The sequence below is a fragment of the Polypterus senegalus genome, chromosome 9 (assembly GCF_016835505.1).
Source record: "Polypterus senegalus isolate Bchr_013 chromosome 9, ASM1683550v1, whole genome shotgun sequence".
In the NCBI taxonomy this organism is placed as follows: domain Eukaryota; kingdom Metazoa; phylum Chordata; class Cladistia; order Polypteriformes; family Polypteridae; genus Polypterus; species Polypterus senegalus.
In genome coordinates, this window is record NC_053162.1 from 166791667 (window position 1) to 166805528 (window position 13862).

General features: G+C 40.1%; 1 protein-coding gene across 2 annotated transcripts in view; it reads right to left on the reverse strand.

Moving 5' to 3' along the window:
- fez1 (fasciculation and elongation protein zeta 1 (zygin I)) overlaps window positions 1-13638 on the reverse strand; it is a 49814-nt gene extending 36176 nt beyond the window's left edge. Inside the window, exons 1-2 of one of the 2 annotated variants that reach the window (XM_039764150.1) lie at window positions 13357-13638; window positions 3118-3464 (exon numbers count right to left, since the gene is read on the reverse strand). In XM_039764150.1, the coding sequence (XP_039620084.1) occupies window positions 3118-3422 (305 nt within the window). In that variant the 5' untranslated portion in view covers window positions 3423-3464; window positions 13357-13638. The remainder of the gene's footprint in view (window positions 1-3117; window positions 3465-13356) is intronic. The other variant, XM_039764149.1, reaches the window with a different exon arrangement.
- Window positions 13639-13862: the final 224 nt, after the last annotated feature.

A 13862-nucleotide genomic window follows, 5' to 3' on the forward strand; every position in this document is an offset into this window, starting at 1 on the left:
GATAGATAGTGTGGACACTTTTTCTATAGTATCGTTTCTTGTGACTGAAGACAGAGATATAATTAAAGTTAGTAAAAAATCTTTTATTAATACACACCAGGCAAGGGTAAGATGACAGAGAAGCACAGTCCTAGGACACCTGCCCTTCATCTGCCTCGAGGGGTTGGTGTCCCAAATCTTTTATAGGGCAAAGCTTTGTCTTATGACTTTAGTTGCACAAGAATTTCAAAACATTACATCTTTACAACAATTTGCTTGGATCAGCATTTACAACATTTGTAAGTTCATCAGTTGGTCACTTGTGGTTTTTTGTCTGTTAGGAGAAACAGGAAGTTACACTTGTCATGTGCACTATGGACAAGATAGGTTCTGCGTGGCTTTGTCATGTACACCAGATTGATCAAACTGATCAAACTATTTATTATTTTTCCACAATAGATAGATAGATAGATAGATAGATAGATAGATAGATAGATAGATAGATAGATAGATAGATATGAATGGCACTATATAATAGATAGATCTATTAATAATAAATAAATCTATAATTTGGTATTTTGCTGACAATGGATTATCATCATTCTGGATTATTACATTCAGGATATGGACACTTCTCCAAAAGATGAATGTGATCAGAATGGTTCTTGCATATTGGCATTTAGTTTGCCCTCTAAGGGACTCAGTAAAGTAAAACAATGGAAAATTTCTACAGCAAAATTGGAGAGACCCCTGAACTCTTCAATATAGGACACAAGTATTAGGGCCATGAGGCTTTTTTGGTGTATTCATGAATTCACCAGTTTATTAAGAAAATGGTAAAAGGCCATTTATCTAACCTTTTCCACAGTTCAGCAGACCTCTGATTGTGTTCTTGCACCACTTCATTCACAAATGTGCATTTTGTAGCTGTACACTGAGTGCCACTGTCATTGTATCCCCCAGTGTAAAGTTCATGCCAGACTGGTCTTGGCCATTTTTCCTGCTCCTATCTTAGTCTAATAAGATACAACTGTCAATTGTTTTTTCTTTGAATTTCATATTAAAGCATAGATATGAGTTTGCTCAGTATCCCTAACTCATGATGGTCTTCCCTTCAGCCTCTATGCCAGTCACAATTATTCATTAAACATCAATAGTTTAAGAAATCTGAGACTTTAATGTGTGTATAATGAGCTACTGAGAGTACCCAGCATGTTCATACATAACCATCAGCGCGATACGATGACCACAACTATGTGGAAGTATTTGTTTTGCATAGAACTTGCATTTTCCATTTCCTTAAGTGTTTCTCTCATTGTGCCAGCTACTTAAATATTTTGCTTTTTCATTAAATGGAATTATATAGAAGACACAATGGAATTATGGGTTGTCAGATGCCTTGTCATTATTTACTTTATTCTCATTTTTATGTAAGAGCAATTTCCTGCTTGTGATTGGATTGATAACGGAGCATCACCTTCATTACCCTCCATTTTCTAACCTGTCTATCTAGCTTAGTATCCCAGGGTGCCAATGCCTGTCTTGACAGCATTGGTTCTAAAGAAGAAACTGTTCCTAGATGAGATACTAGTCCATCACAGACCATATTCACAACGGGCCAAATTAGTGCTGCAAATTGATATAATCTTATGGGAATGTGATTTTATTATATTACATACTTTTTAAACTTGTTAAAATGATTATAAACATTATTTTATATTTCCAGCTGTATACTCAAAATGTAAGCAAGGTCACTTTATTTTTATTTGAACTTTTGAGCTCTGTAATAGTTTAGCTAACCACATCAAAGAAGAAGTGTTAGCAGAGACAGTTCACAGCTAAACTAGGAAAATAAAAGTGGCCACTATAAAAAAATTAGTCTAGCAAGATGGAAAGATCAGATCTTTAAATGGGAAACGAGTCATCTTGTGGAGTTTCCAAATGTGTCAAAGTACATTTTTTGACCCATTGGCTATGTTTGTGCATGCACACTTTGTGAATATGTACTAATACAGTCTGTCATAATGACACTGGCCAGAGAGGGAACTACGGGTGTTCACCTTAGCCATGAGAATCTTTGAGAAGTCAGCAAGAGAAGATAGAGAAGCAAGAAGAAAGGAGAACTAATGAGATGTGGAAATGTAACTTAAAGAGAGTGAATGCACACACATTGGGTGTGCTGCCCAGAATCATTTATAATGGCTCCTAAAAATATTCACGTTGTACTGGTGATTTGCCACACTCTTCTACTTTTCTTCTGCTTTTGACACATTAAGAATATTAAAGAATGTTAACTATAATGACTGAATAAAGATTCTTTGCCTACTCCCTTAGTTAACATTTAATTTTTGCTCTATACTGCCTAGGGTCCAAATGAAAGAAGAGGAGATGTCTTCCATTTAGTCAGAGGCACAGGTGTATTGTGGCTGTGGGCTGTTTCTCCTTTCAGGCCAGTAAGTGTAAGGATAAGAGAACACGATTTGGGGCACAGGACATCTGTGGGTCTACATAACAAAGTTAGGATCACCCCAAAACCCTTAAAAGATGCAGCAATAATCTATATGTCTTTGGTGTGACCCAACATTTGCGTGATAGACATGCGCACCGACAAAAAAGCGTCGATTAAATCGCCCCAACAAAATCGCCCCAACAAAATCGCGAAAGTTTCATTAAATATGAATTACTAGTTTAAAGCATATATAATAATGTTTATTTTAGAAGTCAATATTATGAGACACGGCATGCCATCAGCACGGCACGCAGATAGTCCTTAAGATCATGCCCTGCATATGTAGGAAAAATTGCAGCAAGGGCGTCCCACTCTCTTGGCCTCTCTCGCAATTTTGTTGGCACGCATTTGTCGAAAACCAGTTAGCGGGTTTGTCGGCGCTCATTTGTCGGTCGCGGTTTTGTCGGGGCGCATATGTCTATCGCGCTTTTGTCGGTGAACCGTCTTTGGGGATCCAGAAGGAAAACATGAAGGCCTGGACACAAATAGCCTCCACAAAGCCAGTGACCATACTAGGATTTGAACCCAGTTTGCTGCAGAGTCCTTCTCAAGGCTAAACCACTTACTACTCGGGTCAACTCCACACCCATCAAATTTGTTAGAGCAGTAAACAGAAATTATGATCTTACTCTTCGTCTTGCAGAAGCTCCTCCTCTTCCTCGATATGTGTCTGGTTGCGGACAGGGGCAAGCACCTCAGTTTTGGTGTTATAGTTACGGAAGCACACGTTGAGTTTCTCATCAAATTCATTCACTAAGTCCTCCATGGACTTGAAGCTGATCATTTCTGAGAAGGTCTCCAGTTCTGAGAAATCCTCTCGTGTGATTGGATGCATCCCATTTGACAGTAGGGGGCCCTGGATCCTGTCTTCATCTATACGACAGGGTCTGAGGTCCTCAAATTCTTCATCGAGACATACCAGCGGGGCCTCCATACTTGTACGCTGCCTGATGGAGACCTCACTTCCTTAAAAACCCTGCAGAGAAAAAGAAATGCTTGATGAAAAGCTTACATAAAAAGTTAGTCTGGGGGGCCTGGAGCCAGTTGAGAAGAACAGCATCGCATCAGCAAGGTGATAACCAAGAAGACACAGAAATTAAGATTCTATTTGGAACAGTAGTGGAACACTAGGAATGCCTTTCCTATTTTTATTTTGCTCAGTTACTTGGATATGAACATGTTCTCGGAAGGATCTTAAAGCTCTAATTGGCAATAAAAGTAACAAAGACCATCATTGAGCCCTCATTACGATTAATATTTCAATGGCTTTCCTAATTCAACTCCTTAGGCAGATCTTGAGACAGAAATGACCTGGCCTTGCTGACTGGTGCATAATTGATTTTGAGAAACAAAGAGCCTTTCCTCCCTGGCAGAACTGATTGCTGTGAGGAGACAGAGTGGCATGCTGACATTGTGCCAACTCGAATTTATCAAGTGCTTCTGCTTGACCTTGTTGCTTTATTTAATTCTGAAAGTCAAACTTTACAGCCAAAACTTGAGGATGCCATAAGCCAGCGGTTCCCAATAAACCCCACAGCCATGCAAATGTGGCCTAAGACGTAGCGTTTGCTCAAAAACCAAAGTGTGCTTTCAGAAAACAATAAAGGTGATTGTAAGAGCCAATCTTAGAAAGTTAAAGTTTTGAGTTAAACTCATATTAATATTTGCTTAATTTGAATAGAATACAAATTTCTTCCATAGTCATAGCTGGTATGGTCTTTTCCCCCTATGTTAGTAAGAGGTAGAACCTTCTTACTATAACTGAGAAACAGTGTGATAATAAGCTCAGTTGTGTTTAGAACAGGTCCCAGTAAACAGGAACTTGAAAGGGTGCTTTCACACCTATAGTTCGATTGCTTTAGTCCGCACCAGTCAGAAAAATGTTACAAGGTAGTAAACAGACGTGGGTACGGTTTGCTTTCACATATGCCTTGTTCTAAACGAACCAAAATAGACCGCGAAGCCCATCGGCAACAGGGAAACTTGTCTTTCTCTTTTCCAGAACTTCCCGTCTTGCTAAGTGCATCACGCACTTCTACTGTATATACTTCGCCCGAAGTTTTTTTGTCTCAATACGGCATTGTTCAACTGTCCGAGGATAGCCTTTCTCCCTTAGCTGCTTACTGAACAGCGCGTAAATGCAGCTGTTTTTATGTGTCATGGACAGTTGCTTTTGGATATGCTCATCCGACCATATATCTATGAGGCACTTAATTTCTTCGGCACTCCACGTTTCTCCGCAGTTTGATTTCATCGCGAGTCGATAGCTTGAAAAATGTAATGGAGTCAACAGGAAGTGAAAAGAATTTTACCCACAACCCCGTATCTCTTATACCCAAAGTGCATTAAACTGTACCATTTCGTCAGATTTGGTTTTGGTTGCTTTCACACCAGACGAACCGTACCAAAGTAGAGCGGATAAAGCGGTCCGAGACCACCCCTTCAAGGCAGGTCTCGGATCGATTGATTTGTTGCGCACCAAAGTACCGAGATTGCATTCACATCAACGCAAACGAACCGAACCAAGGGACCAAACACGTTTGGTGCGCACCAAATGCTGTAGGTGTGAAAGCACCCTTTAAAGACCCATTTTCTACACAGAGATGGGATAAGCATACAGTTTTCTGACCATTTTGAAATGGTTCAGAAATGTTAAGTAAATAGTAACGATTTGAGATGTAACAAGATTAAGCTTAGAACTGAACTTTTCTTAACATTATTTTTTTCCTTTTTTTGCTATTTTCATTTTCTTTTTTGTGTGAACGGTTTTACTTTGAAACTTAAGTAAAATTTTAAAAATGAATATATTGTAGTGACCCGGCAGCCAGCGCTGGCGGCATGATGCATTGTGGGTAATTTATGTAAAGTTTACTGTTGTGTTAAATTAGCAAGGCAATAGAATAATTGTTCCTGTTGTAATTTGTTGTATGTGTTTGTGTTCAACTGGTGGGGTGGGTTTGGGTTATTGCCGTCCGGGGTTATTAAATTTTAAATAGTTACCATCAATGAGAAAGATGACTTCGTTAATGACCTTCGCAATGGCTTTGCAATGTGATTGAGCTTTGTTTTCTGACTATCTGCTCTAATAAAGAGATACAACAGGACAGAGCTGTGTATTGCTAAGATTTCATCTAAGCAATGATTGCCGAGACGCTCGGAGTTGTGCAGTGTATGGGACGCGAGTGATCGCTTGCCTAATGAGCTAGGTACAGCTGCTTGCATGGCGCTGGCATTCCGCTGGCCGACCAGTTTGGGAGACGTGCACGGCTGAGTTCGGCTCTGAAAACTTTTTAAGACTCATCCACGGGTCGCTACAATATTTTGTCTGTGGAATCATGTCTGCGTGTCGGGCTTTTGTTGAATCCAATTTTTTTGAGTTACAGCTGCTGAATTTTGGTAACTTTGGAAAAACACAGCTACAGTGATAGTTTAACCATAATGGGGGATGCCTTCTTTAGTTTTCTCAGATACTGGAGAAGGCATTCCGCTTATAGACTCAAGCAGTGCTATAACTATTTCAAGAGTAGAATAATGCAGAGTGAGGGACACACAATGTAGAAGGTGGGGCCTCTGGTCAAGGATGTACAGTTAATTTTTTTTTTATTATTATTAATTTTATTGCACTCCATACAAAGCAATCAAGTTTTTACAAAAAGAAAAATAGAGTTAAGAACAGATCGATCCCCACCCTTGAGAGAGAGAGCAAGCCAAACGGCATAAAAATTTTACAGCTTTTAAACATACCTAAATTAATAAATTCTCTATGCTTCATGAACTTATTTTAAAATATTACTGAATAGATCCTGCCATGTTTTGAAAAACGTCTGTACGGATCCTCTGAGTATTTGATTTTTTCCAATTTCAAATAATATAACACATCGATTTCTCACTGACTTAAAAGAGGAGAGTTTGGATTCTTCCAGTTTATCAGAATAAGTCTGCGTGCCAACGGTGTAGTGAATGCGATCACAATTAGTTTGTCTTTCTCCACTTTAAGCCCCTCTGGAAGAACCCCAAACACAGCTGTTAATGGGTTAGGAGGGATTGTGAGTCCAAGGCTATCTGAGAGGTAATTAAAAATTTTTGTCCAGAATAATGTTAATTTAAGGATGTACAGTTAAAAGACAGGCTATCAGCTATCCCACTTTTGCCAACAAATGTTACATGGCTGGCTCATACATTCAGCAAAAATCCTTACTTTAACAAAAATACAGTCAAAAAAATAGAAATCAAAGATAATGAATGTAGCTGTGTAATTGTGTGATTTCATGTTCACAATGGTATGAAGGTCAGCGTTGTGTACTCCTGCAAATTTCAAGGTAACTATTCAGTGAGCAAGATCACTGACCAACACAGAATATTTGCTGTAAAACCACTTAGGTGAATGCTGCCATTCCAAACTATGGCAGATTGTGGATATAAACAAAAGACCATTGTGGTGTTAGGAGTGGTTATGAGACATTTGCTAGATTTTATTAGGATTTTTGCATGGATTTTGACTTTTAGTTTCATTTTGGGCATCCAGACTCCACAAGCTCTGTATTTCTTGGACATGTAGCTAATATATAATAATAAATAATGAATAATTATTTATTGACGTTGAAACAGTGGCACACTTATTTAAAATGTTGCCTTAAAGCACTATCACATGACATGGCTCTTCCAGTGATTTTCAGTTGTAGACTTCATTTACATAACCTTAGTGAGTTGGAGGCAGGGTGCCACAATGACTGCCTGTTTCATTATGTGACATCATCAGCGACTCACTTCAAGCAGTCCGTAGCTCGCCCCGACTAAATCAGACAGGCTTGATTTTGTCTTAAGTCGTAGGGGTGGGCTTGTGTGCATGTGGGGGACTGACAACCAATGAACACTCAGCTGGAAGTACAATGCATAGAATGCAGCTACAAGGAATACGAATCTCACAAACAGAAGAGAGTCTTGTTCATCTAACATCTAGCATGTGTACTGCAGTAGGATGGAAAAAGGGAAAAAAAGTGCCAAGACTGAAGCTAAACTCCCCATACCTGTGAACTTTCACATAGGCCCTGGATCCACCATACTGCATGTTATTGGCTGCTGGAAAAAGGAGTGAGTTTGTAATACTTTGGAAAAATTAAACAGTGCTGGAAAGTCATCACACAGTTGTCTAATTTGACATGCCCAGCAATATGTAGTCATGTAATGTGACATGGCTCGGCCATGAGATCAGCAACTGTAGTCGTCAAGTCTGACATCCCCTTCAACTAATAGGTGTGTATGTGACAATGGCTTTATAGAACATGACAAAAACAGGCCATTCACACCAAGCTAGCATGTCAATGGTCATTCACTGAATGACTTCAAAATATTATGAAGTTTAGACTTGAAGGTCTCCAAAGTACTACTGTCTACCACTCTTGTATCTCATACCATGCAGTGCTGGAATCAGTCTGGTTGTTCCTCTCTGGACTTTAAGTTGGTGTCACACTTCTTTTGTAACATAAATGACAAAGCTGCACACAAGGTCCCAAATGAGGCCTTTCTCTTGTGGGTCATAACCATCCTTGATTTGTACTGAACACCTCAAATAAGGTAACTCGACATCCTTTTAGCCTTCTTCATTACTTCTGTACACTGGATGTGGACCATGAACAGTCTAGGATAATTCTTAAGTCCTTCTCATAAGTTGTACTTTCTAGTTTCAGACCTTCGTTATGTATTCTTATTTAATATTTTTACTTCTACTATATGTATAATATCTATATTAATTCCATCCTGTCCAGCACATTTGTAATGTATAGGCTGACTCTGCGGCATCTACCAGTTTATTATCATCAGCAGACCTTTAGGTTTTAGTTCATCATATTTATAAATCATAGCATCTGTCCTTTAGAGACACCATTTTTAATAATGCCTAATACATGAAAGAGTTCCTTATCTCATTACTCCATTTTCTTTGTTTGAGGCAATTTTCTATCCATCTACACCCTATGAATGTCCACTTGTTTTAGCTTCATCACTAGCCTCCCCTGTCATACCTTATCACAAACGTTTTGAAGATGAAGAGAAATTATATTGCGTGTGTCCCTTTGATCAAATGCTTTTGTTCTTCCTCATTGAACTGCAGTATATTTGTGAAAAGCATCATCCACCTCTGCGCCCATGTTGACCGTTCATTAGTACACGTGCTACTCAATGCGTTACTCATTACATATTTGCTTTCATAAATTTACATGTGCACATTCAGGTAATTGGACAATAGTTACTTAGATCATGTTTTTTAAAGGACAGGACATGCAGTTATTCTAATTTCCATCTTTTAAGAACTGCCCCACTGTGGGGTGATTTCTGAAAAATATGAGTTAAATGTTAATATAGCTGCAATGGGCTGGCGCCCTATCCAGGGTTTGTTCCTGCCTTGCACCCTGTGTTGGCTGAGATTGGCTCCAGCAGACCCCCGTGACCCTGTGGTTAGGATATAGAGGGTTGGATAATGGATGGATGTTAATATAGTCTAATGGTAGTCATAGATGTACCTGGCTGGGGTTTATGGTGTTTCCTCACTTGGCTAGAAGGCCATCATATTAGATGGACAGGATGGGTTGATGGAAAACAGGCTGGAATATTGGCCCTCTGTTTCCTAGTCAAGGGGTCCTAATAATTGATATCCAAAGGTGATGGTTGGACATCCCAGCTGAGATGTTTGCTGTTCACTTTCCTGGTCATGAGGCTGGTATAACACAAGGACAGGTGAGACAGGGGTCATATGCTCCTTCAGTAGGAGGAGGATAGTCCTGTTGGGGTCCACAGGTGACACTGAAGGGGGCCGTTGAGAGGAGACTGACAGATGGAGGGTGTGTCTGACCCAGAAGTGATTTCTGGCTACAAATGTGACGTGTCAGAAATGCTCCCATGTCAGGCTTAAAATGGAACACTCCATATTAGCCAGGGGAGTTAGAGTCAGGAAACAAGGAGATCAAAGCTCCTCCGGGTAGTAGAAAAGAGAAAAAGAGAAAGGAAGTATGGGAAATAGTATGGTAGTGCAAGGAATTATGAAGGAGAAATATGCTTTAAGGCAAAAAGGAAGAATTAAAAGGGTCTAATTGTGCCCAGGACTTGTGTCTGTGTGGTTATAGCTTGGGGCCCCCTTTAGTCCACAATATCTAAATACCAACTTCCAATTTTTGTCTGGTTTCGCACCATGTGCGTTTAGTTAAATATGGCAGCCAAGTGCCTTTTACCTTACAGGACAATTTGAAACTGGCAAAGGATTTAGAGAAGTGTCTGGGGGTGAGTGAAACAGCCAAGGTTCATTCAATTTAATAATCATAAAACTCAAAGTAGAGCTCAAACAGAAGTGGTAAAGAATTTATATTCGATATTTGTATTGGGGCGACATGGTGGCGCAGTGGTAGCACTGCTGCCTCGCATTTAGGAGACCCGGGTTTGCTTCCCGGGTCCTTCCTGTGTGGAGTTTGCATGTTCTCCCCGTGTCTGCGTGGATTTCCTACCACAGTCCAAAGACATGCAGGTTAGGTGCATTGGCGATCCTAAATTGTGCTTGGTGTGTGTGCCCTGCAGTGGGCTGGCACCCTGCCTGAGGTTTGTTTCCTGCCTTGCGCCCTGTGTTGGCTCCAGCAGACCCCTGTGACCCCTATATAGTGGGCTGGATGGATATTTGTATTGTTTTTAATGCTAGTTTTGTGCATTTTTATGTTTAAAGCTAATCCTTTTCATTTCCCAATGTATGTTCAAAAAATAACAAATTATTCATGAAATGTATTTATTATTGCTCTGTTGATATGAGGCTCCAATGTACAGTGGAATTATTGCATTGTGATGCAAGTACCATAATGTGAAATGCATGTGAATTGAATGTATCATCTCAAGCTTGGGAAGGTTATACATAACAGGGTGGCAAAAATGTGCCTTGCCTCAAGTGACATTATTTAACAGGCCGGCGCTATCTGTGACCCTCCAGGACTGGGACTACCCTTCCAAGGACTAAAGGTGCCACATGTCCTGCTTGTTTGTGGATGGCTACACTTACTCATAATGTTGGTAGGTGGAATTCACCAAAGCATTTTTCACAGCAAATTTGCTGAGTTTGCCAGTGATCTTATTCGCTGAACTTTTCCCTAAAAATGTTTTGTGTAGCAAGCTCAGGTAAAATTTTTTCCAGCACCCCATTAAACTTTGTGAGACATCATGGAGCTATAGCAACCAATGTTGAAAGGGGATATCACTACCTGCCCAATTTGTGTCGCACATGCACAGAACTTTCACCGGTCATCACTATGTAGCGCAGACCAACAGGGTCAAGCCCCCTAAGTAGACAATGCTGATTCCTTGAACCACAGGCTCTGTGGGTGTTTTTTAGTCATAATCATAGTAGCTTGGGAATAGCAGAAAGAAATAAAGGACTCTAAATATTATGAACTCAAAGTATAAGTTTATCTCAGTAATGCACAGTTGAGTGGTTCTTAGCACTGCAGCCTCACAATTTTGCCCACAATAATTGGCGCAGCATGGCTGTCAGACACTTCCCCACCTCTTAGGGACATGTAAAAGACAACTGCACCATTAATATCAACTTAAAACTAGTTGAATTTCTTCTTCCCCATTAACTTCAGTTTTGAGGAAATTACAAAACATTTCCATTTCAAAACAAAGTGAATTCAGAGGAGTTCGCACATTTCTACTTACCCACACCCAACCAATTCAAAGTCACCAATCAACATAAAATGGACATTTTTTAACAAGTGAGGAAGGTGGAGTAGAGAATACAGATCAACTTAGACAAAGGGAAAGTGTGCAAACTCCAACCAGATGGTGACAGGCCAAGAGTTGTATCCAGTTCCCTGAAGTCATGAGGCAACAAACCATAGTGACGTTGTGCCACCAATCCAGGAAGTATCTGTTATTGTGGACACTGATTGAGATGTAAGCCTAAGTCTGAATTCTGCCCCAGTCCAGCTGTAATAATTTCTCTCATCTATATGATTTCTGCCTCTCCTCCTAGGTTTGTATCATCTGCCAGCTCACCCACCTTATTAATTACATTTTGATAATTTATGTAAACTAAAAAGAACCAACGTTACTATAATATAATCATTATTAGCCATCATATTAATTCAACTTTAATATCCTACTTGTGTTTACAAAAACACTACACATCCTGACGATATATCCATTCATTTCCTAACCTGCTTATCCAATTCAGGGTCACAGGGTGTCCCAATGGAATTATCCTATAGAATTTAGAATTACACTGTTTTCAGGCATTTAGGTTTTAAAAAAGAAAATCCTGCTAATCATGTGCCAGGCTTTGTTATATAACACAATTTTAAATCAGAGCAGTGTTTTTAGAAGCCTGCCTTGCCATATTTCTCTTCTAAAGCAAGCGGACAGTACCTAATTAAATCTTCTCTCATCACTGAACAAGCTTTGCTCAACCAGACAGGCCTGCAAGCCAAAGAGACGCTGTATGCAGGGGAGCGCACGGCCGTTTTTGTTTGCTATGGATCACCGACGCTAATAATGTCACCGTCACCTTGAGCTCAGCACGGAACCTCTGTCCGAAAATTAAGAAAAACAACAGAGATTTCCCCTCTTCCTTTTTTGACACCTCATCTACGTACCGCACAGCCTGCACAACATTCATAATGAACACTAACAGACCGTGCTGCCCCGTGTAATGGAATGCCAGTTAGACTGCCATCCTCCTTTGCCTTTTCTCTGCAACACATCCTACAAAAGGCCGGGAATTGGAGTGCTTTGTATCACACAAAGCTCATAGTAATCATTTATGCATGATATTCTTAAGAAGGAACTGCTAATTCTATAGATGTTTAAATGCTGAATACAGCTGCAGAGTAATTTGTTGAATTCTGGCATTAACAACATAATTGTGTTGTTTGTGGTACAAAGAGAAATTGAATGTTTATCTACAGAGTGAACGAAAGGCACCTGCATATAGTAGATGTGTTTGTGTGTCATTATAGTGTTAGTGCTAAAATGTCATTACTACAGTTGCAGGTGACACATTGGTTTGCACTCTTACCACTCAGCTCCAGGGGCTCGAGTTCATTTCCTGGCTTAAGCACAGCATGAGTGGACCTTTTTCTCATTTTTGCCAGGGATTTATTTCTCTAGGTGTTGAAAAAGATGCATGGGCAGATTCAATGACAACTTTAAATTGGCCCCATCTGAATTATAAAGGAGACTGACCTCGATTCCTGGCTTGGACACTGTCTGCCAGGTGTTTACATGTTTTCCTGGTATCAGAATGGCTTTTGCTCTCTCATCCCAAAAATGATGATTTTAAACTGGCCCTGAATGTGTGTGAGTAAGTGAGTGAGTGTGTGAGTGTGTGTGTCCTGCAATGGTTTGGCATCCCATCTGGGGTTCTTTTCCACCACCCTCAAATTTGGATACAGCAGGTTTATTAAACAAATTAAGAGATTGAAAGGCAAACTAAACCTGCGAAATAAACAGCTTATATTATGAAAACAACAGAAGATGTCCATTTTGCCTACAGGGCAAACACAAACATTTTATCACATGAACTCTCAGTGTAAAAATAAATGGATATTTTCTTCAATAATGCTACTCCAAGTATACATTAGAGACTGGCCATGTTCAAACAAAGCTTAAATCCCTATAGTTTGGAAGATGGCCTAAATTACAGAATAATAAGGAAATGACGACCTTGCTGTACAATAATCTATTTCTCAATGAATAAACTCTCTTGATTACAGATCTGAGAATTTGAAAGCCAAGAGAAATGAAATAAGCATCGTAAGCAATGCGTTAGCTAAGAGACAGGAACATGCAGTGACAATGGAGACAGGCAGACAGAGACAGAGAGAGAGAAAGGCTGCTACCTGTGTCCCGGGCTTATCTCCTGATGCAAGCCGCTCCTATGCGATGTGCAGATCAGCTGTGCTGTTTTCTGTACATCCCAACGTTGGCAGAAATGATGCACTCAAATGCATTCCTTCTCTTCAAATGAAGACAAAAGAAGGAGGGCTTTGTTGTCGGGTATTGCTGCTCCTCAACTACAAAACGAGAAAAAAACGGGAAAGCCCTCCTTCTTGTGGACTGCAGCAAGGATGGAGCTGCTGAATCAATAAGCAGGAGAGTGATGGCAGCACTGGCTTAAGCAGTAACAGCAGCAGCGTCACCACGGAGACAAGGAGCTATGCCACTCAACCCCCTGCCCCTCCCTCCTTCCCTCCCAGCCAGCCAGCCAGAATTACGTGATTATTCACTGCAGTAAAAGCAACACGGCAAACTGGAAAGAAATCCCACCACCAAAGAAGGCAGACCTTATTCATAGCAACAGGAGCATCTAAGAGTACAAGCCTTAAGACAGTATTAGAATTGTAAA